This window comes from Chlorella variabilis (genome assembly GCF_000147415.1).
Source record: "Chlorella variabilis unplaced genomic scaffold CHLNCscaffold_16, whole genome shotgun sequence".
Lineage (NCBI taxonomy): Eukaryota > Viridiplantae > Chlorophyta > Trebouxiophyceae > Chlorellales > Chlorellaceae > Chlorella > Chlorella variabilis.
In genome coordinates this window covers 825768-846198 of record NW_005435072.1, presented here as the reverse complement: position 1 = coordinate 846198, position 20431 = coordinate 825768, and the positions used below count along the sequence as shown (strand labels likewise).

Sequence of the window (20431 nt, the reverse complement as noted above, 5' to 3'; positions counted from 1 at the left end):
TTGCTCCACCCCTGTTTTATTGCTTTCTCTGCTTTCGCCCGGTTCCCGTCCCGTTTCGGCGGGGAGTCTATGTTGCAAGCTAGTTCTTGCTTTACCAGACTTTAAGCCCACACAAGCAAGCCTACTCCATGAAATCATCCCCATCAACCACCCTTTTCATCCGCATTTGTGCGCACCATGGGCCCCTGCTCGTCCAGTCCCGCCCAGCGCCTGATTATGCCGCGCTGCCCTGCCGGCACGCTGGTTGGGAAGCCCTGCAGGATGAAGGCGGTCCTTGCACCTAGGTCTGCCAGCTTGTGGGAAATGGTCTTGTAGTTGCCGTCGTGACCAAACCTGGAAGCCCAGCAAGGCGTGCACATGAGACTGTGTGCGGTGCAAAGTACAAGGATGCAGACCGACCTGCTGCACCACACACCTGTCAGGTCCACCAGCCTGCGCTGGCCATCCAGCCGCAGGTCAGTGTCAGCCAGGCATTCGGCGTTGGGTTTGCCCCGCTCTGCCGCCTTCAGCACAGTGAACCCGATGTCTTGCAGCTCCTGCCAGCTCAGGTAGAAGAGCTCGGCACGCTTGACTTCTACTTGCAGCTGGAAAACTCCCTGCGAGAGAGGTGAATGAGCAAAAGTGTTCAAGCGCTCAGACACTGACAGCAAGCGGGCGAAGGCAAGCGGGCACCTACCTGGCACGATGACAGCTGAGGTTCAATATTGATGGTCCACTTGTCGGAGCCGCAGCGCGCTAGTGGCGGTTCAGCTCCCATGTTGAAAGAGGCATCCGAGTGCGACAGGTAGCCTGTCGGGTGCGCCTCGAACTTGCCAGTCACACGCCTGTCTTCTTGAAACATTGGCAGCTGATGCGCCCCCGCCTGCTGCTGCTGGGCTGCATCTCCTCCGCTGCAGAACAGGAACAGCTTGGCTTTGCGGTCTGGCTGGTCAGCATGCAGCGCTAGCAGCCGCACGGATGCCTGACTCGCCAGCCGCTGGTGGGCACCGCTCTGCGCCAGCGCTGCATCCTTGCTGATGCTGTAGATGTCCTCGCCGCGCTGCTGGCACAGCTCGGCTGCCCGTGTTGGGCTGCCCCCCAGGACTGCCCTGGCAATGGTAAACTCGCTGTCGTCGGCCCTGGGCGGCATTGTTGTATCTGTGGCACGGCTAGGCTGCCTGTGTTTTGTACAGGCTGACGTGGCGCTTGTCGCAATTGGAAAAGTGCTGGAATTGAGGCCTTGGACGTTTTCGCATCCACGCTTGCTGACAGCTTGCTGACAGACGATGTCGCACCCGGCAGCCCTGGCGGGCCTGCTGCTTCTCGCGGCGGCGGGCAGTGCCCAAGCTCTCCCACGGTCTCTGCTCCAGGTGGGCTTGAGGAGCAGCACAGGCGCGAGTGCAGGGGAGTCTTCTGTGACGCTCCAAGGCAGCAGGAATGTCTGATGAGTGGGAACCAGCGAGTGCTGATGCCGCCGTAATGGCAGTGCCGCAGGCGGCTCCAGCGGCAGAGGAGGTTGGTGCCGGGCAGGCGACTGCCTTCACTGTGGCCTACGGAGGCTATGACAACTACTACCGAAGCGATGACGTGGTGGCAGGCAGGTGGCACATGTGCCCGTGAGCGCATATTCAGCTGCGCAAGATGCTCTTTGCTCCTGCAGCCAACCCGGCATCTCCACGCCTGCACCCTCGTCCTTTGCAGGCGTGCTGCTGCTCACCCAGCCGGGCGTGCGGCTGCCCGACGGCGCGGGCGTGCGCTTCCTGGCTGCCTTCCCCGATGCCAACTCCGGAGCAGGTGGGGCGCCCGCTCGCCTCCCAGCCTCCCAGCCCGCCACCCGCCTGCACCTGTTTGCCCTGACCCAGAGCGCCGCTGCTTTGCCTGCGCAGTTGCCTACTTCAACGCCACCGAGGGCCCCTCCACCGACCTGGTCATCGAGCTGGACAACACAACCTTCACCAGCACCATGGGCCCAGGCAACACTGTGGGCCTCACGGTGGGCGTGCCGGTGGCAGCTCCAGCCAGCGGCAGCTCCCGCCGCATGGCCGCCGCAGCGCTCCTGCTCAGCAGGCCTTGCACGCATGGGCCGGCTGCCCGTTCAAGGCACCAGCCAGGCCAACAGGCTGCGCGTGCTGCAGGGCACGCTGGTGTTCAACCGCAATGCCACGCTGTACCGCGCCGTGGTGGGCAGCATCCGCACCGTGCGCGACTATGTGGAAGGTGGGTGGGGCCTGGAAGCCTGCCGACCCCCCGTACCTGGCCTGCACGGGCTGGCCCTGCCGCGATCGCGAAACTGAGCATGCTAGCACCAGACGTGGTGCCTATATGCAGGCCCCCGCATCATCCGCCCCATCTTTGCTCACACCACTACCCAGCAGGACAGCTCGGTGGTGCTGCACAGGTGCTGCTTGCGGTGGGCAAGATTGGGGATGCCCCTGTTGAGGCATACCTCCCGGTGCCTCGTTGTGGCAGCGCTGTTCATCTCCTCCTTGAGTCATGCTGGCTGAGGCATTCATGCATTCAGGGAGTACATGAACGGCACAGGCTCCAACACGCTCGTCTTTGCACCGGCAGACGACTCTACCGAGTGAGGGAGCAGGCCTGGCGCACTGAGCTGCACTGCATGCTGTGCGCTGTTGGGGAGCCCAGCAGGCACCTGATCCTCGCAACCTGGCGCCAGACAGCTGAACAAAGCAAGCAAACGCCGGCCCTTGCCCTCAGGCTGACGCTGCTACCCGATGGCAATTTCACTGTGGGACTGGTCCCTGGTGCACCCGAGGGCCGAGTGGCCTTCACAGTGCTTGTGAGCTGGTCCCCGCACCTGCGTTCTTTCCAGCCCGACCAGCTGCTGGCTGAAGGTCAGCGCGGCATCGCAAACACCCCGCAGGTCACACAGGTCAGGCTGAGCTGGGGGGGGATTGTGCTCCACAGAGCGAGCCTGCATGGCGTAGCAGATGCTTTGTTGGTGTATGCTGATCTGCCCGCCTTGCTGTCCCGCTGGCTGCAGCTCAGCTTCCTAACGTATCCAGAGAAACTGCTGGCGGGCAGTTGGCGCTTCCTGACCTACTTTGGCAGGCGGGTGGGGCGTATGCGGTTGATGGGTGCCCACACTGCCTTCTGCTGCGCACGTGATGCGGTTGCATTCATCTGTTGGCATGCCACCTGCAGGGACAGCCTGATCGCTGCACGCCTCATGATGAGCCGCCTGGCCTCTGCGGCCACCGAGGCGGCGCTGGGCGCGGCCCTAGGTGAGCTTATTCTTGTTTTTTTATTCTTCTTTTTTTTCTTTTCTTATTATAAATAATAAGAATTATAATTAAAAAAACACTTCTATTATGAAAAACACTTCTATTGCTAAACACTTATGATTCTTGGCCGTGTGCATCATCAGCAAACGCATGCGTGCTGCGCCCGCCCGTCGCTGCGCAGCCAACCTCAACCTCCAGCAGGGCTACTATCAGTACAACGGCCAGGACTTCATCCCGGTGGGCACCGTGTGCCACGAGGAGACTCTGGGTGAGCGCCCCCCGCCTGTGGATGCAAGCTGGCATTGTTTGACCGTCGCAGCGGCATCCCCGTCAGCGCCGTTCCTGACCCGGCTTTCTGCTGTCCTGCCACTTCCGCCGGCATGCAGGCGACTATGCCAGCTGGACCAACATCCAGGAGGGCACCCCCGAGCTGGGTGGCAGGCTGTGGTGCGATTACAAGATGATTGACACCGACTTCCTGCTGCTTCCCTTTCTGGCGCAGTACTTCCTCAACACATCTCAAGGTATCATGTCCATGCTACATGCTGCTGAGGTCCTTCACGCACCAAAGGCTTGACCTGAGCTGACGTGTGCAAAGCAAAAGCCTGTCGTGCTGTTGTTGTGCGGTGCAGGAGCCGACCGGGCACCTGCCTTCCTGGAAAGCACGGTGCCGCCTGCTGGCGGCACGGCGCTGAACCTCAACAGCGCCTATGGTGAGGCTGGGCTGTTGGGTGTCTTCTGCGAGGGTAGACGAGGGTTGTCAGTCGTCGCAAACGGCAGTTCCATGGTCACTTCGGTTTTGCAAACACTGCCTCGGGCCACCCCGCAGGCGAGCTGCTGGATGCCAACGCCAACCTGGTGCTGGAGCTGGCCCGCCCCTTTGCCACCAACCAGACCGTGGACACCCTCATCAGCCTCCGCCCAGGGCAGCTGGTCGGGTGCGCTGCCAGGCTCCTGAGCAGCCCATTCATGCAGAGCCCAAGTCCAGATGCTCTCTGCATGTCATCAGCGCCAGGCATGCCCGTGTGCTCCCCCTCGATTGCCCTTGCAGCAACTGGCGCGACAGCGAGGCGGGGCTGGGAATGGCCACCATCCCCTATGACGTCAACACCGCCCTGGTGCCCGCCGCCCTGCGCGCCATCCAGGTGGGCGCATGCCTGCAGCTGCTGGCATTGGCGCCCAGTCATGTGCTGGCTGCGCTGCTGCGCGCCTGTGCTCCTCGAGCTCCTGCCGCGACCCCTGCCTCGGCCCCGGGCTACCCCATTGCAGGAGCTGGCGGCCGCCGGCATCTTGGACCCTGCCATGGAGGCAGAGGCAGCTGAGCTGGCGACGGTATGGGAGACCCAGACTGCGCCCTTCTTTGAGATCACCGTGCCAGCCGCAGAGGTGGGCAGGACTTGAGTGGATGCTGGCTGGGGGGTAGCAGATTCAGGGACCTCTCAGGTTAGGGACGGAGGAGGCTGCTGCTGCCAACGGGGCCACGCGCCGGGCTCGCAGGCAGAGGAGATGGTCGGCGCCTACAGCCGCGACCTTGGCGTCCCGTCACCCGTGACACGCCAGGCTGGCAGTACCGCCGCAAACCTCACCTTCTACGCGCTGGCGCTGCACCCCAACGGCACCCAGGCGCGCTGGAGCAGCTGGGGCACCGCGAAACCCTCGGCTGCAGTTGGATCTGACGTGTGCGACCGACCGTTGATCCTTCGCCATGCCTTGTGGCGGTCGATGCAGGTGCCTGTGATGCACTCCGACGTGGGGTTCAACCTGCTGTACCAATCCAACGTACCCGAGGAGATCATCCGCTCCGTCCCCACCCTGCTGTCTGAGTTCCCCGGCGGCCTGCTGACGCCCGCAGGTCGGGGTGCGGTGCAGACTGCCGAGCACGCCGCCCACGGCCGACTGCCTGCCTTTCCTTGCCTGCCCTGCCTGCCAAGCCAGCAGGCTGCCTGTTCAGCTGGCTGAGCTTCATCACATTGCCGATGAAGAGCTTCCATCGCCTGCCTTTGCCACTGTCGAAAGCCCGAACGGTGCATCTGCAGGCATGGTAGTTGCCAACCCGGCCTACAGCGCCCTGGCGTCGCCGCCTGTGGCCAGGCAGCTGTATGCCAACACCAGCGCCGGGGCGTATCATGGCACAGTCGTGTGGGGATTCCAGCAGGCGTTGATGGTGGAAGGTGCGTCTGGTGTTGCTGAGTGCCGGCGTGAAGTTTTTTTTTTTTTTTTTCTTCTTCTTTCAAAATAAGTGTTGTTGTTTAGTGCGCACGGCCGGCATGTTTAAGGCGACTCCACGCTGGATTGCCGCTCCTCCCACCCGCAGGAGTGGAGCGTCAGCTGGCCCTGTGCCAGTCGGCCTCCCCGCCCGACTGGTGCGACGACCAGAACCTGGTGGATGAGCTGAGGGCCGCACTGGACCGTCTGTGTGGGGTCATCACCAGCAACCCGACAGTCGCCTTTTCAGAGGCGAGCCCGGCTGCCAGCTGGCTCGGCACCATGCACTGAGCTTGGGCTGGGCCACAGCTGCAGCTGAACATCGCCTGCTTGTTGATAAACGTGCCAGTGGTTCGGAGCAAGGCTGTGCGAGAGGGACATGGCACCACCGACCCCAGCTGTGCCCTGCAGGTGGGGAGCCGGGTGTGGGAGAACGGGCGCTACCGCGGGGCCCCCCCTGGCAAAGCCTCCGGCCACCAGCACCGAAGCAATGCCCATCCAGGCAAAAAGGCTGGGTGTCTTCCCTTGGGCCTGGTGCGTTTGGTTCCCCCGGGCTCTGGCTTCCCAGGCACGGCAAATTCAATGGCAGTTGCGCTAAGCCCTGTCGTCGAAGCCCACCTGCCCATACAGCTTTGAAGCTACGCCTTCTTCGCCACTCCCAACCCGTCGGGCACTGGCACCCTGCTGGAGAGTTGAGAACCTAACGGAGCACCAAGCCTGAGAGATGGGACGATTGCTGCTGACAGCGTCTGCCTGGCGCTAGCACCTGCACGCTGGGGCCACTGGTGGAGGCGATCACAAAATTGAACACATCACTTCCGCCACCTGCTGCTTGTCTGGTTGTGGAGACAGCAGTCCTGCCAATGCTTTACAGAGTTCACAGCCATTACGGCAAGGCATGGGATGAATCAGACTAGGTGTAGCATTACGAGCTGACAAGCTCACACAGGAGGTGCAAGCCACCGCCGCGAGCGGCCGCAGTGGACTGCACCGCTGCGGCTGCCCCATTTCCGCTGGCAGCTCTGTTCCGCACACGTCCAGCCACAATGGTATGTAGGTCGCAGTTAGTATATGCAGGAAGCAGCGTAGAATATCAGTTTGAAGGCGGAGCAGACCTGTGTCGGGTGTTGAGCGAGCGGCGCCACATGTGCCACCGGCTCAGCGCATCACGCCTTTGCCGCAATCTGGCGGTCGAACTCAAAGACGCCTAGCCCGGTGCCCACGCGGCGCAGCTGGCTCACAAACTCAGCAAACTCCTTGACGGCGGCCGCCTGGTCCGCCAGCAGGGCGCCCTCTGCAACAGGCGGCAAGCAGTGAGCAGTCGGGCAGGCAGGCAGAGGAGCAGCCCGGCGCACATCTCGCACGCGCTGCACAGCTGGGCCAGGTAGCAGAGGTGGTGGGCAGGGCTGCTCAGCTCCCACTACACCGCAGACCACTCACCCACAAAGTCACACATTTGGCTGTCGCCGTGCTTCTCCGCCACCTCGTGCAGCGCCCGCAGCTTCTGGAAGTTGAGCTTCTCCAGGCTGAGGGCCAGCTCAAACGCATACAGCGCCTCGCCTGCGGCGCCAGGCATACGCGACAACCCACGCATGCAGCAATGTGAGCACCCCGGCCTAGCACATGCCACACACACGGCACCACCACCCACCATGTCACCACCACCAACAGCACCCCCGCCCAGCTATCTCAAGGTGCGCAAACTCAACCACCTGCACCACCGCGTCCCAACAGAGTCCCCAAACAGTAGGAAACAGGCCACCACAGCACCCCCAGCCAGCCCACCCTTCTCCGGGTTCGAGAACTCCATCTCGGGCATCATGATGGACTGCAGCTTGACCTTGCCGCCCCGCAGGTTCTGGTAGTCCATGAGCAGCTCCGCGTGGCCCCGCTCCTCCACGCTCTCCTGCACATGGGGCAGCGGAGCGGGGCGGGACAGCACCACTCAAAAGGCGTGGAAGCTGTGCTGCGCTACGACGCTCCCCTGATTGCTGCGAGCCAGCGTCCCGTCAGAACCACGGTGACACATGTGGCCAGCGCAAGGCCAGCGCAAGGGCAGAGGAACACTGTTGAAAACTGGCATCCGAGCGCATACAAGAACAGAGCAGGCTGGGTGGCGTGCCTTCTTGAAGAAGGCGGCCACGCCCGGCAGCGCCACGTTGTCACGGGAGAAGTAGGCGTAAAGGGAGTGGTAGACGTAGGACACGCTGCGGGGATGAAGGTAGGCTGAGGTGTGTGGTTGAGGGTGGTGATGGTGTGTGTGCACGTGTGGTGTGTGTGTGACCTGCGCACTTCCCGCCCTCACGCCCCTGGCACTGACAGAGATGCACGTGCATACACAAGACCCACAGGCACCAGCACACCGCCTCCTGCTCTCACTTGTACTCGATGCTGCAGCAGCCATGAGGGGGGAAGGCGCGAGAGGGGGTCAGCAACAGCCCTGCCTCATGCCGGCTGGCGCTCCTCCTCCCCCTGCCAACTCATGCCTTGCTGGTGCACACAACTATCACTCTGTACCCCCCAGCCAAATGTTTTTTTCATGCCTCGCACTGCCAGACAGTTGATCTCTTGGCGCACGCTCACTCACTTGATCTGCTCGTTGATGGCGGCCTCGCACTCTGGGTGGAAGTCGACGCGGGCGTAGCTCTCGCTAGTGGCAGCGCGCTCCACTACCGCCAGCTCGGACTGCGGCAGGCAGGGGGCGGCGGTAGGCCATCGACAGGAAGGTGTGGACAGAAGCGTCTAGCCTGGCCAGCGGCTGCAGCCCGGGAGATCTGACAGCGGTGCTTCGCCCATCGCGGTCGTGTGCCAGCCGGTTGCCGTCCTGCTTGGCAGCCAGTCAAGCAAGTCAACCAGGCCAGCCGCTCCGCACCTGGACGGCAGTGAATGGCTCAAACACTACGCCAGTCGTCAACTCGCCCTCCTTGGCGGTCGCACGGCAGGCGACCCTGCTGCGGGCCAGTTGCTGCATGGCGGGGCGCGCCTCGGGCCTGCATGCCACCAGGGAGCAGGGTGTGCGGCGCGGGACAGGGCAGGCCCTGGTTTGAAGTGTATCCTCGTTAGCAGTATGTCGGGGACTGCGAGCCGCTGGCCGCGGCTGTTGCCCGCCACCCAGGGCGGCCCTGCAAGCCGCTGGCCGGGCCGGTGCGCCGCGCGGCAACTCCCCACGCATGCTGCTCTGCCAGGGTTTGAGGTGCTGGCCAGTTTGGTCTGGCTCCCCGACATGCACGCAGCTTGAGGGTGGCTGGGAAACCCTGCCATCGGCTGCCGATCGCGATCAAAGGCTGGTGCACGGCCCTCACCTGACCACACGGGTCGCCGGCACGCCGGCACACGCACACCAGGTGCTCATGTCCACTTGTTGCGGGATTCGGGCGCTGCCTGCGCTGCTGTGGCTCCTTGCCTAGTGTCGTGTAGATGCTGGGAACGGACTTCGGAGCGCGGCCCTGTTTTGCCTGCGGGGCTTGCTTTGCCAGCTCACATCGGCTGGCCTCTCGTCATACGGCGTGAGGCGCCCTGCCAGACTTGAGAGAGAGGCGGGAGGGAGTGTTCAACCTCCCTGCTCCACCCTCTGCCTCTGTCAGCCTGCACAACACAAATACCGCTGCTGGCTTGCCGCCCCTCGCCCCTGCTATGCTCTGCCGGGTCTCCACGGGTCGTCAATTCAGTGTTGCTGCCCAACCAGCGGCGCGTCCCCCCATGTCCTGCTGCCCACCGCAAAACGGGGCTGTAAAGCTCAAGCCTACACCTCCTGCAGCCGTTGCAGGGTGAGGCGCCGCCGCCGATCACTCTGGAGGGGACATTGCTGGCTGGGAGAGTGCAGCAAACCCTGCCGCCGCCGCCACTGGTGCCTCGCCCACCCGCCTGCGCCCTGCCCTTCCACCCCTGCAGGCCCGCCTCGGGCATTCAGGAGCTGCTGGAGGCCAAGCAGCTGGGGGACAACCAGCAGGGGGTGCTGGACAGCGTGAAAGAGTACTATGGCGAGGTGGGTTGTCGTGGTCGGCAGGTGCCGAGCACACCAGCCCGTGCATCACCAGCCGCTGGCCCCCTGCACAGCTGGCTGCTGCGTATTGCTGTCTGGGGCTTGCTTCCGAACCCGGCCCGCCCCTCGCCCCGCAGGTGCTGACTACCAGCGAGGATCTGAAGACGTCGGCGTGCTGCACGGCGGGCTCGCCGCCGCCGCTGGTGCGCGATGCGCTCAAGAAGGTGCCGGATGAGGTGAAAGCCAAGTACTACGGCTGCGGCTCGCCCTTCCCCATGGGCATCCAGGGCCTGCGGTGAGCTGCCAGTCCGCCCGCCCGTCTGCCCGCTTCCCTTGTTCGTCTGCGTGTATGCATTGTTGTGGTGCTTGTGGGCGGAGGACGTGGGGCCTGCCTGCCCTGGGCTGGACTTGGTTTGAGCTACAAGGCGAGCTGGAGAGAGGCAGGTGGCTGCCTGGCTGCCAGGAGGTCCCACACGCCGCTGCGTGCCTCCTCGGCAGGGTGCTGGACCTGGGGAGCGGCAGCGGGCGTGACTGCTACGTGTGCTCGGCGCTGGTGGGCGAGGGCGGCAGCGTGACGGGCGTGGACATGACCCCTGCCCAGCTGGCGGTGGCTAGAAAGTACGCCGATGAGTACTGCACGCAGGTGAGGAGTGATGAGGAGGATTAGGATTGGAGAGGATTGGCATGGCTGGCTCGCGCCCGCTGGTTCACTGGCACCTGACCCTACCCCGCCCTGCCTGCCCGCCCGCCTGCTGTCCTGCCCGCCGCAGACGCTGGGCTACGCGCAGCCCAACATGCGGTTTGTGGAGGGCGAGATTGAGTACTTGGACAAGGCAGGCATCCCAGACAGCAGCGTGGACCTCATCATCTCCAACTGCGTGGTGGGTAGCCTGGCGTGGTGTGGAGAAGAAGAGCGCATGGGTGTTGCGGCAGCGCGGTTGGAGGACGGGCGGCAGTAGCCAGGGCCGCATGCCTCTACCCGCTGGGGATTGCATGGTGTTGACAGGTTGACATCAGATGCCGCCCTTGCCCTGGCACCCGCCGATGCACTGTGCCCTTCCCCCGCTGCTCCGCAGATCAACCTGTCCCCCGACAAGGCGCGGGTGCTGCGGGAGGTGTACCGCGTGCTGGCGCCAGGTGGCGAGATGTACTTCAGCGACGTGTACTGCGACCGCCGCCTGCCCGCCGAGGTGCGTGCGACGCATCTCATCTGCGCGTGGCGCCGCGCCCGCTTCTGTGGCTGTGGCTGCGCCGGATCCTGGTTCTGTGTGCAGCAAACGCAATTTGGGTTGAGGGCAGGGACCGCAGGGCGAACAGGAGCTGCAATCCACTTTCCCTCCTGCCTGCCTGCCCGCCTGCCTGCAGGTGCGCACCCACCCTGTGCTGCTGGGCGAGTGCCTGGGGGGCGCGCTGTACACCCAAGACTTCCTGCGGCTCTGCCGCCAAGTGGGCTTCCTGGACCCGCGCACCCTCAGCAGTGCCGAGATCGAGGTGTGTGGGCCGGTGGCATGCCTGTGGATGTGCAAGGGGCTGGCGTGGCCTCCTGGCAGCGCTGGCTGCCTGCTGCCCGCTCCCTGGCGTTGCCTGCTGCTGCCTGCCCTGCTCACCCTGCACACCTCCACCCATCCCCGTCCCTCGCCCCTCACCGCCACCCCTCCCCTGCTCCTCCTCTCCACCTGGCGCCACTCAGGTGCGGGACCGCGAGCTGCGTGAGCTGCTGGGCGACGCCCGCTTCTTCTCCATCACCTACCGCCTCTTCAAGCTGCCCGAGGCCATCGAGACGCTGTGCGAGGACTACGGGCAGGCGTGCAAGTACAAGGTGGGCTGGGCGGGTGTGCGGTGGTGGCGGCAGGCATGCCGGGGGCTTGATCAAGGCAGGGACCGCTGCATGCGCTTTGCGCCCAACCCAATCAGGCACCTGATGTGCTACTGCTGTTGCCCGCCTCCCTGGCTGCTGGATACCCTCCCATCGCGCCCTGCCTGCTCCCCTGCAGGGCACCATCCCGGGCGCCCCACACAGCTATGCCCTGGACGACCACCACACCTTCCAGACCGGCAAGTGGTACGAGGTGTGCGGCAACACAGGCAAGTGGGGGAGGTGCTCTCTGTGCCGGCAGCAGCAGCGCGCCGGCAGGGTGGCCATGTGTGGTAGCAGCTTGCCGCGAGGATTGGCTCTACCTACAGCTAGTTGCACGGGCGCTTGGTTTCTCACTTGCCTGGTGACAGCCTGCTGCCTCTCCCTGGCTCCTGCTTGTGTGCAGCTGCCATGGTGGGCGACAGCTGGATGGGCAAGCACTTTGAGGTGGTAGGAGACCGCAGCACGCACTACGGCCTGTTTGCCTGCGGCCCTGCGCCAGCTGCCGCGCCGGCGCCAGCAGGCGGCGCATGCTGCTGAGTGGTTGAGCACTGTCAGTCTATCCTCTGTTCCTCTGCTTTTTGACTTGACAAGCCTCCCAAACTGCTGTCTGCTCAGCTGTTCCCTTTCTGAATGGCTCCTCAGCGGTGCTACACCTCTATTACGTGAACCCACCCCTGGTAAGCCATTGTTGTGTAAACTTACAAGTACAAGCTCATGCCCCGCATGCCGACAAGAGCTGCGTGGTGAGAAGGCGGGATAAACGAAAGTAGTAGGCGGGGCATCTAATACAGGGTGTTTGATCCAAAAACGAAAAAGAATTTTGTTTGGCGGGGCGCAAAGCAGCGCAGACAAAATGGCGGGTGGCAAATCGGTGCTCGTTGTATGGGGTCATGGATTGGTCAGTGTGCAGACAGGGATCTCCCTCTCAGTGAGCCGGCACGGTTTGAGTTGAGCTGGCACAGACAGACAAGAACGACAAGAGACAAGGACTCGGGGCGTGGCGGAAGCCAGGGTGTGTGGGCTGCAAGTGTGCGGTGCAGGCCAGACGGCAGTGCAAACTAAACACATGCAGGAATGAATAGTACAAAATCGGGCGACCACACACAGCCAGGGGAGCAGATGGAGCAAACTCGGCCGCTTCGGCACACGGCACTCAGCCTTGGAGGGCATGGGCAACGCTCGTGATCCACCAACGGCTGCGGAGGCCTGCTCGCCTCCACCACCCACCCATCTACATGTCTCCATGCAGCAGTTCCTTCATGGCGCGCAGGTAGGCGGCATCGTTGCGGCTCTTGTTCAGCGCAAACTCCATGCGGTCAACCTGCGGGCGCGGGCGTGCCGGCGCAGGGCCCACATGAGCGGCAGCAGCAGGCACACAACCCGCCAGCAGCCGGTGTCTGCTGCCTGAGTGTAAGCTGCACAGGCAAAGCTCTTGGCTTCAGCCCTCGGGAGCGGCTGCCCTGCGCTGGGTGCCCGACTGCACCTGCCTATCGCGCTGCACCCCCCCACCTGCTTTTGTTGGGCGGCGACCTGCCGGTCGATCTGCTCGCGCCAGGCCATCAGCTGCATGAGGGTGCGCTTGCTCTGCTGCAGCGCCACGGTCAGCACCTCCTCGGTGGCCGACACCCTGCGGGAGGGAGGGCCAGCGGGGCATAGGCATGAGACGCTCGACACGGCAGCATGCATCGACTGGACCGTGCCGTTGCTCCATGGCGGCACACCCATAAACCACAGCTGTTGCCCCGCACTGATGCTCAGTCAGCTCAAGCCCTGGGCCTGCAAGAGCCGAGCTGCACCAGAAAGGCGGGGGCCGGACACCATCTTGCGCTACGGCGGCAAGCACCCACCGCGGCTCTGCTGGCGGCGCGCTGGTCAGCGCCTGGTCGCCCTGGCGCGCCAGCGAGTCTTGCAGCACCGACATGAACTGGTTGTCGAACAGCGGGTTACTGGCCATGGCGTCCTCCACTTCGTTGCGGCTGACACGTGCAACCAGGCGGCCCGCGCGGGAGGCGGGGGCGGCGCGACGGGCGGGTCCCTGCACCAGCGGCGGCGGAGCGATCCGTGCCGCCAACCGTCAGGGTTTGAAGTGATGGACCGAGCTGCAACGCGGGCCGCGTGGAGGAGCGCAGGAGCAGGAGGGGAGAGGTGGTAGAGTTGCAGCAACACCGCCTTGGCGCCCTGCGCACCTTGCAGACGGGCAGGGCCGCTTGGACCGTCGAGGCACACATCAGCATGTCGTTGAAAGCTGCCGGGGGGGTCCCGAAACGCTTGGTGGGCAACGGCTGCGAGGAATGATCGCCAGGTCGCACGCAACGTCAGGTGCAGAAGTCGAAAGGATGTTCACTCCCAACGTGTGCGAGAGCGCCGCGTTTGGCAGTGGCAGCGCTCGTCATGCATAGCACCCGCCTTGCGCGCATGACGCCGCAGCGCGCCGCCGCCCGCTCGGTTCTTTCTGGACGGTTCCTGTGCTTCTGATCAGCTGCATGTTGAGGGGGCTTGTTGGTCAGCTGACTGGCACCTGACGCTGGTGCTGGTGAGTCAGCTGATGCGCCGTGTTCAGCGTCGCCTGTTCCAGCTGTTGCCGTCAGCGGTGACGCCTCGGAAGGCTGTCCCAGCTCGCGCCCCGAATGTGCACAGTACCAATGCGATAGCTTGAGATTGTGGTTAGTCAAGTCCCTTGCAGTACATGCAAGGCAGCTGTTGCATGATTCTTTGCTGTGCATGCACGCGACCGCGTGGCGGCAGATGCCCTGACAGGGCATCCTGCGATCAGCGTTCCCTTTCCTCATGAATCGCCTCTCTCTCCCATGATTTCGAGCAGACAGACGCTCCAACAGCCGGCGTCGTCCCACGTGGGCAGCACTGATGCCCTACCTTCGGCCCGCACAGCCATTTTGTCTGGCCGGGCGGTCGCCCCCGGCCCAGCTTGCCTTCCAGAACAACAAGCGGATATCGTCTGATCAGGGTTGTTGCCAGTACCTTGGGCTGCCAGCCGCCGCCTTGCTCGGCCGCCGCCGCCGCTGTTCAGCGGCCGTCACTGGCAGCAGCAGCAGGCGTGGCAATGCGGACGCAACAGACAGCGGCGATGAGTTCACAGGGCTGGGAAACAGCATGAGCGTGGACAGCAGTGACGGCCAGGTGCGGCGGCGTGGTGGGCAGCACCCCGGGCTGGCGAGCCGCCTGGCTGCCTGGAGCTCCAGCATCACCGGACGCCTGCTGTACCAGTAAGTGCAACCTGCTACGGCTCGCGTCCCTTGCTGCTGGGATCAAATGGTCGCCGCTGTCTGCCAGGCAGGGCCGGCAGGGGCAGGCTCGCCGGTCCGCATCCCTTGCCTTGTTGCCTGCCCACCCTGGCTGCTCGGGGCGCCAGCGCCATCCAGCCGCCATTCGTGCCACCGGCTCTGCAGGTATTACAACTGGCGCAAGGACACGCTCAGCGACCTGCAGCTCTTCCTGCTCTTCAATCTGGCCCTGTTCCTGGTCAGCGCGGGCATTGAAGGAGCCATCCTGCGCGGCATGGGCGGCATGGACAGCGCGGCGGGGGCGGCGGGAGAGGCCTTTGGGGCGGAGGCGCAGGCAGGCGATGCCTGGCTCAACCTGTACATCGTCTTCAAGACCGTGTTTGGGCAGGACATGCCCTCCGTCGACTCTGGCGTGGTCAACCAGGCAAGCCGCAGGAGGGGCCTGCTGTGCGCAGCAGCAGCAGGGATGATTGTTTGCGGCCGGCTGGCAGCAAGGGGTCGCACGGCTGGCGTGCAGCCGCCCATCTTGGTGCCACCATGCTGGCCCCATTGCTTGGTGTAGGTGTTTGCGGTGGCCACTGTTGCAGTGGGCCTGGCCAGCTTCGCGCTGGTACTGGCGCTCGTGGAGCAGGTGAGAGGCTGCGGGGCGTGATCAGGCTCAAAGGCTGGCAAAGCGTGGCCTCCAGCGAACATGAGCTCTACCTAGTTGGTTGCTGTGCTGGCTTTACCTGCCCCACAAAACTCATTTGCCGGTCTCGCTGGCTGTCGCACTGCAGGCTGTCCTCGAAATTCTGACGGTCAACGTCAAGGTGGGCAGCAGCGTGTACGAGGAAGGGCACACCGTGCTGCTGAGCTGGTGCGACTCGGCGGGAGAGATGGAGCAGGTACGACTGGCTGCGTGCTGGCCCCCAGCTGAGCTGCAGCTGGCAGCGCCACGCTCTGCTGTGCTTCTGTCTGCGGATATGTATCGGGATGCCAGGGCGGTCTGCCTGTCGCTGACGCTGCCTGTCGCCCCGTACCTCACAGGTCACTCGCATGCTGAAGCAGCTGTGCCTGGCGTACCGCGCATCTGGGGGCAGGACCATTGCGGTGCTGACGCAGGCGAGTTAGGACAGCAGCCGCGTGCCATGCCACGCGCCTTGCTTGGCCGGCCCACCTGTGCTTCTACTGCAGGCGAGCCAGCCTGTCCACCACCTGCTGTGTCTCCCTCGCTGCCCCTGCCCGCAGCGCGGCAAGCTTGAGATGGAGGGAGCTTTCCAGGCGCGCATCCCGCCGGAGCAGCGCCACGGCTCCACGCTCGTCTTCCGCTGCGGGTCGCCGCTGGACCCCGCCGCGCTCAGCGTGGTGTCGTGTGCCACGGCAGAGAGCATCATCATTTCAGGCGAGGGCTGACGGCGGCGGGTGGCTGGCGAGGCGAGCGCTGGGGCAGGTGGCTGGGACCGTGCCTGCTGGGCCGCATGTGCTGCTGGGGAGTGCGCTGAGCTTGCTTGGCCTGTCCCGTCTGCTGCCCCCTGCACGCAGGCGACTACAGCCGCTCCCCAACCGAGTCTGACTATCAGGTGGTGCGGGCCGCGGTGCTGCTGGACGAGCTGCTGCTGGCGCGGCAGCGGGAGCAGGCCAGGCAGCACGACGGCTGGGCGCCGGCGGCGGCCGGGCGTGCCAGCGCCGCCAGGCGGCCCACGGTGGTGGCCCAGGTGAAGAGCAATGAGGCGGCTGGCACGCTGGCGTTTGCGTGCGGGGCCAGGGTGCACGCCATACCCACCAAGCGGGTCAACGCCCTGCGCCTGGCGCGCCTGGTGCGCCAGCCAGAGGCGGCTGCCATCCTGCGAGAGCTGTCGGACTTTGCCTCAAACGCGCACCTGGCGCTGCACCCGCTGCCCAGCCAGCTGGCGGGCCGCACCGTGGCCCAGCTGCTGCTGCACCTGCCAGACGCCACGCTGGCAGGCTTGCAGCGGATCCAGGCAGCCTCCATACCCAGCAGCAGCGGCACCGGCAGCAGCAATGTCAGCAGCAACGGCAGCAGCAACGGCAGCAGCAATGTCAGCAGCAGCACATCTTCGACCGACGGCAGCGGCGGCCCCAGCCCGGTGCTGCTCAACCCGCCAGCAGACACGGTGCTGGAGCAAGGCGACTCTCTCGTGCTGCTGTGCGGCGAGCGGCCCACGTTCCTGCCAGCGCCGCTCAGCGCCGACACCTCCCCTGCCAGCTCCTCGGCGGCGAGCTGGGGCCCCAAGAGCAGCAGCGGCCGTGGCAGCGGCGCCGCCGCCGCGATGCTGCCCAAGCCCTCAATCGAAGTGAACACCGCCGACGGCGCCTACGTGACCAGCAGCAGTGACGAGGAGGGGCTGAGCGACAGCGGTGGCGCAGGGTGGGCGCCGACGCTCGGCAGCGACAGCGGTGCCGCCAGTGGCTCATACTGCCTACCGGAGCAGTACTACTTCGTGAACCGCAACGCACAAAACATACTGATCTGCGGCTGGGGCTGCCGAGAGACGATGGCAGAGCTTCTGTTTGCGCTGAACAGCGGGCCGCAGGTAGAGTGCTGGCAGTGGGGCAGCTGATACCTGCCTGCGAGCTGCTGAGTATGCCCAGCCAATCTGGCTTGGGCACTCTGACATCCACGCTGTTGCAGAAGGTCCTTGCCTCCCTGGCAACTGATGCCGGCTGCTCTGCCCCTGCCCGGCCCACCTGCAGGCGTTGCCACCTGGCTCGTCTGTGACGCTCGTCAACCAGCACCCGACCTGGTTCAAAGAGGCCTTGGGTGAGGCTGGGCCAGGAGAAGCGCATGCATGCTGCGTTGCTTGCGGCCTCAGCACCTTCCCATCATCCCAATGCCCTGCCAGCAGCCTTCCTTTTTTGAGCATCCTGCCTGCTCCTTCAACCTGCCCCAGACGACATAGCCAGGATGGGTGGAGCCCAGAACATACAGCTGCACCACATCAACGCCAACCCGCTGCGCCGCGCCTCCCTGGCGGCCGCCGTCGACGTCGCCCAGTTCCACGCCGCCCTCATCCTCAGCGACAGCCTGTGGCACAGCGGCGGCAGGGACGGCGCGGCCCATGGCACCCTGGCGGAGCCTCCTGGCACCGGAGGTGAAGCCAGCAGCGCCAGCCCCAGCGGCGACAGCGGCTCGGCGGTGTATGGTGCGGCGTTGGAGGCCAGCATCGGCAGCCAGCAGGATGCTCTGCGCATGGATGCAGCGGTACTCAGCGTCCACCTCAACATCCGCATGCTCCTGCAGGTCGGTCGGCCAGTGGTAGCACTGGTGCCAGCTGTCCCTGCCCCGCAGCTGGTGGCCAACCTCGCTCAGCGCGCAGCAGTGCAGGCTTGCCTGCCAATGGTGTCCACCACCACCTTTCCATGGGACCAACGCTGCTTCTAACCCTATACCTCCTGCAGGCTGCGGGCCGCTCCGATATCAACATTATCTGCGAAAAGCAGATGCACACGGGCACGACTCGGTTCGAGGACATGAACCGCCTGCCGCTGGGCATCACCACCTGCACCGCATCCTTCTCCGCCCGGCTGCTGGCGCAGGTGCGCGGGTCGGGCGTTGCGCGCGACAGGGCAGGGCCGTGGCGGCGGGCAGCGGCGTGGGCAGCGCCATGGCCTGCTCTGGCACCCCTTGCCTCGACACTCTGCCACGTGGCACGGCAACGCTGGCACAGGGCACCTTCTCCACAAACAAACATACACCCCCTGCACGTGCTCCGCTTGGCGCAGGTGGCTGTCGACCCTCGCTTTTGGAGCTTCTACCAGCAGCTGGGCGTGCGGGTGCACCTGGTGAAGTGGGATGCCGCTGAGCTGGCGGGGGAGCAGGAGGAGCTGACGTACTGCCAGCTGCAGCAGCGCGCGCTGCGGTACCGCCAGGTGCGCCCAGCCAGCGGCAGCTGCCGGTGCCGGGCTCCTGCCAACGCCTGGCCAAGGCACCAAGACAGCAATGCCTCTACACGGCAACAGTCTGCAAGTAAACATGCGCTTGCTAGCTACCCTTTTCCATCGCAGGCCATCCTGCTGGGCAGCTACACCATCCCCGAGCGGGACCGTGGCATCCAGCTGGATTTCAACCCGCAGGGCGCAGAGCAGCGCACGCGCCCAAGGGTGTGGAACAGCGGTGACGGCCGCTGCAAGCTGCTGCTGCTGGCCCCGGTGTCGCGCGCTGCAGCGGTGGGAGATGCAGGGTGGCCCGGGGCGGGTGCTGCGACGGCCGGCGGCAGCAAAGCCGCGGGGTGGGGAGCGGCGCTGGCCCCTGCCAAGGCAACGCCCAGCGGCCAGAACAACGGCCTTTCCTGAACCCACTGCGTATGGATGCTTGACAAATGAATGCATAACAACATCTAACCACCTTGCATCTTACATCTATCAACTCTTTACAGACATGTACTATTTAGTTAGTACCTTGTTCCTAATGCAAACACGAAGTTCCTTGCAAATGAGCCTCCTATCTTCTACCCTTGCATAAACACACGCACATTCTTGCCACGATTCGTGATGCTAGGCTGGCATTGATGTGACTTGCTGCAGTATGTTCTTCTCTTCTGCCTCAAGACTGCCCGCGCCCCCTCATCTCCTTCTGCGCCACCTTGCAGTTGGGCTTGTGCTGCTTCCAGTGGCTGCGCTGGCAGGCAGGGCTGCAATATGACACGCTGTGGCATGCTGCGCAGAGCCGCAGGCCTATGCTGTGCTTGCCACACCCGCTGCACTGGTCCCCGAGGGAAGCGCTGGCCCAGACATCGCCGAGCGCAGCCCACTCCGCCTCGACATCCGGCGGCAGCAGGCCAGCCACCTTGGCCGCCTCGCTGTGCACAAGGTCACGCATTAAGCCAAGGGCGCTCCCCCAGGTCCGCGGCCCATAGCGCTTCAGCACGCGCAGCGCATTGCTGCCCTTGGTGAGCATCATCATCAACATCGGGCGGAGGTCGGCGCTGCCGGATGGGCTACCCTCGGAGAGCAGGAGGAAAGAAAGGATGAAGGCGGACTTGCAAAGGTAGTAATGGTTGCGCCGCGCTTCCGCTGCCTCAATTGAGGCACGCAGAGCATTGATGGCTGCTGGAAGCTCTGGCAACTGGTGCAGCGCTTGGGCCAGGAGGCAGTGAGCGGCGGCGCTCCCCGGCTGCAGCTCTGCTGCCCGCCGGCCCGCGGCTTTGGCAGCCGGCAGCAGGCGCTTCTGCGTGCGCTCCTGCATGCATCAAAGGCCGCATGCATGGCAGCGTGGCGGGCTAATGCGCCCAAATCATGGCAGGAAGAAAGGACAACACTACGTACAAGCCCTCGCATTCACCTGGATGCCGGTTGGGGGGTCGACGACCTCAAAGCACAGCGAAACATTCACCAAAAACTCAAGCTGCTCCAGGCTGACCAGCTCAGGCCCGCCTTCCTGCAGCTGCGCCAGCTGCTGCCGATAACCGGCCGCGGCAGCAGGGTCTGCCAGGCGGGCGGCCACTGCCAGCATCAGGGGTGCCATCACTTCGAGCGGCTCGGCTGTGGGGGCCACCGCCAGGGAAGCATGCTGAGAGAGGCATCCCAGGCGGTGCCTTGAATGAGGCCATGCAGCAACGGGCTGGCACAAAACCCAGACCCTGCACCTGCCCACTGTCGTCCAGCACCCGGAAACCCTAAATAAAAAAAGTCAATGGAACCAGCAGGGGGTAGCACTGCAGGCAAGGAGAGGGGACGGGCCATGCAGTGCGATTGCAGGCACGGGGCAAGGCTGGGGCAATGCACCCGCGTTCGATCCTGGCGCAGGAAGGCACCGGTCATTGTCGCGGTGCCAGGGGAAGACCCGCAGGGTTCCATCCCACTCACGAGCACATAGAGCGGCACTTGAGCATCCCCCGGGTATTGCAGTATGTAGCCCGGGGCAAGGAACATAGCGCGCAAAAACTTCAGAAGCGTTATGTCGGTGTCCCGCGCGTGGTTC

The 20431-nt window shown here is 64.5% G+C and overlaps 6 protein-coding genes across 6 annotated transcripts; 3 read left to right on the top strand and 3 right to left on the bottom strand.

The window, feature by feature from the left end:
* Positions 1–1458: 1458 nt before the first annotated feature.
* Positions 1459–5720, top strand: CHLNCDRAFT_136492 (hypothetical protein; the record flags this gene model as incomplete). The annotated part of the gene is made up of 18 exons (XM_005845842.1): positions 1459–1580; positions 1640–1773; positions 1866–1972; positions 2115–2196; positions 2308–2377; positions 2501–2563; positions 2698–2872; positions 2984–3069; positions 3145–3224; positions 3406–3492; positions 3611–3748; positions 3857–3937; positions 4054–4162; positions 4276–4369; positions 4494–4610; positions 4722–5076; positions 5261–5395; positions 5539–5720. 18 exons carry the CDS (start codon positions 1459–1461, stop codon positions 5718–5720), a joined length of 2217 nt encoding a protein of 738 aa, XP_005845904.1.
* Positions 5721–6595: 875 nt separating this feature from the next.
* Positions 6596–8846, bottom strand: CHLNCDRAFT_58473 (hypothetical protein; the record flags this gene model as incomplete). The annotated part of the gene is made up of 8 exons (XM_005845728.1): positions 8732–8846; positions 8302–8419; positions 8017–8114; positions 7809–7820; positions 7525–7636; positions 7215–7335; positions 6870–6989; positions 6596–6723 (listed from the first exon to the last, which is right to left on the bottom strand). The coding sequence occupies exons 1-8, from the start codon at positions 8779–8781 to the stop codon at positions 6596–6598; spliced, it is 759 nt and encodes a 252-aa protein (XP_005845790.1). The 5' UTR covers positions 8782–8846.
* A 115-nt stretch (positions 8847–8961) lies between these two features.
* CHLNCDRAFT_32055 (hypothetical protein) lies at positions 8962–11977 on the top strand. The gene is made up of 10 exons (XM_005845841.1): positions 8962–9196; positions 9321–9414; positions 9549–9706; positions 9910–10054; positions 10182–10292; positions 10488–10601; positions 10777–10902; positions 11102–11230; positions 11406–11496; positions 11673–11977. The coding sequence occupies exons 1-10, from the start codon at positions 9063–9065 to the stop codon at positions 11804–11806; spliced, it is 1236 nt and encodes a 411-aa protein (XP_005845903.1). The 5' UTR covers positions 8962–9062; the 3' UTR covers positions 11807–11977.
* A 523-nt stretch (positions 11978–12500) lies between these two features.
* On the bottom strand, positions 12501–13223 carry CHLNCDRAFT_53616 (expressed protein; the record flags this gene model as incomplete). Its single annotated transcript, XM_005845727.1, has 3 exons — positions 12501–12590; positions 12779–12896; positions 13117–13223. The coding sequence occupies 3 exons, from the start codon at positions 13221–13223 to the stop codon at positions 12501–12503; spliced, it is 315 nt and encodes a 104-aa protein (XP_005845789.1).
* Positions 13224–14380: 1157 nt separating this feature from the next.
* Positions 14381–18804, top strand: CHLNCDRAFT_136488 (hypothetical protein; the record flags this gene model as incomplete). The annotated part of the gene is made up of 12 exons (XM_005845840.1): positions 14381–14493; positions 14677–14926; positions 15074–15142; positions 15288–15395; positions 15538–15600; positions 15739–15862; positions 16033–17045; positions 17206–17272; positions 17403–17752; positions 17911–18048; positions 18235–18381; positions 18517–18804. The coding sequence occupies 12 exons, from the start codon at positions 14381–14383 to the stop codon at positions 18802–18804; spliced, it is 2730 nt and encodes a 909-aa protein (XP_005845902.1).
* A 250-nt stretch (positions 18805–19054) lies between these two features.
* CHLNCDRAFT_53614 (hypothetical protein) lies at positions 19055–19975 on the bottom strand (the record flags this gene model as incomplete). Its single annotated transcript, XM_005845726.1, has 2 exons — positions 19055–19690; positions 19793–19975. The coding sequence occupies 2 exons, from the start codon at positions 19973–19975 to the stop codon at positions 19055–19057; spliced, it is 819 nt and encodes a 272-aa protein (XP_005845788.1).
* Positions 19976–20431: the final 456 nt, after the last annotated feature.

What these genes read in the sequence shown, in the direction of transcription:
- CHLNCDRAFT_32055 (XM_005845841.1), top strand. Translation starts at nt 9,063, where the DNA reads ATGCTCTGCCGGGTCTCCACGGGTCGTCAATTCAGTGTTGCTGCCCAA. An exon ending in ATGGGCATCCAGGGCCTGCG is followed by an intron (nt 9,707 to 9,909) that starts GTGAGCTGCCAG and finishes CCTCCTCGGCAG; the next exon opens with GGTGCTGGACCTGGGGAGCG. An exon ending in CGAGGTGTGCGGCAACACAG is followed by an intron (nt 11,497 to 11,672) that starts GCAAGTGGGGGA and finishes GCTTGTGTGCAG; the next exon opens with CTGCCATGGTGGGCGACAGC.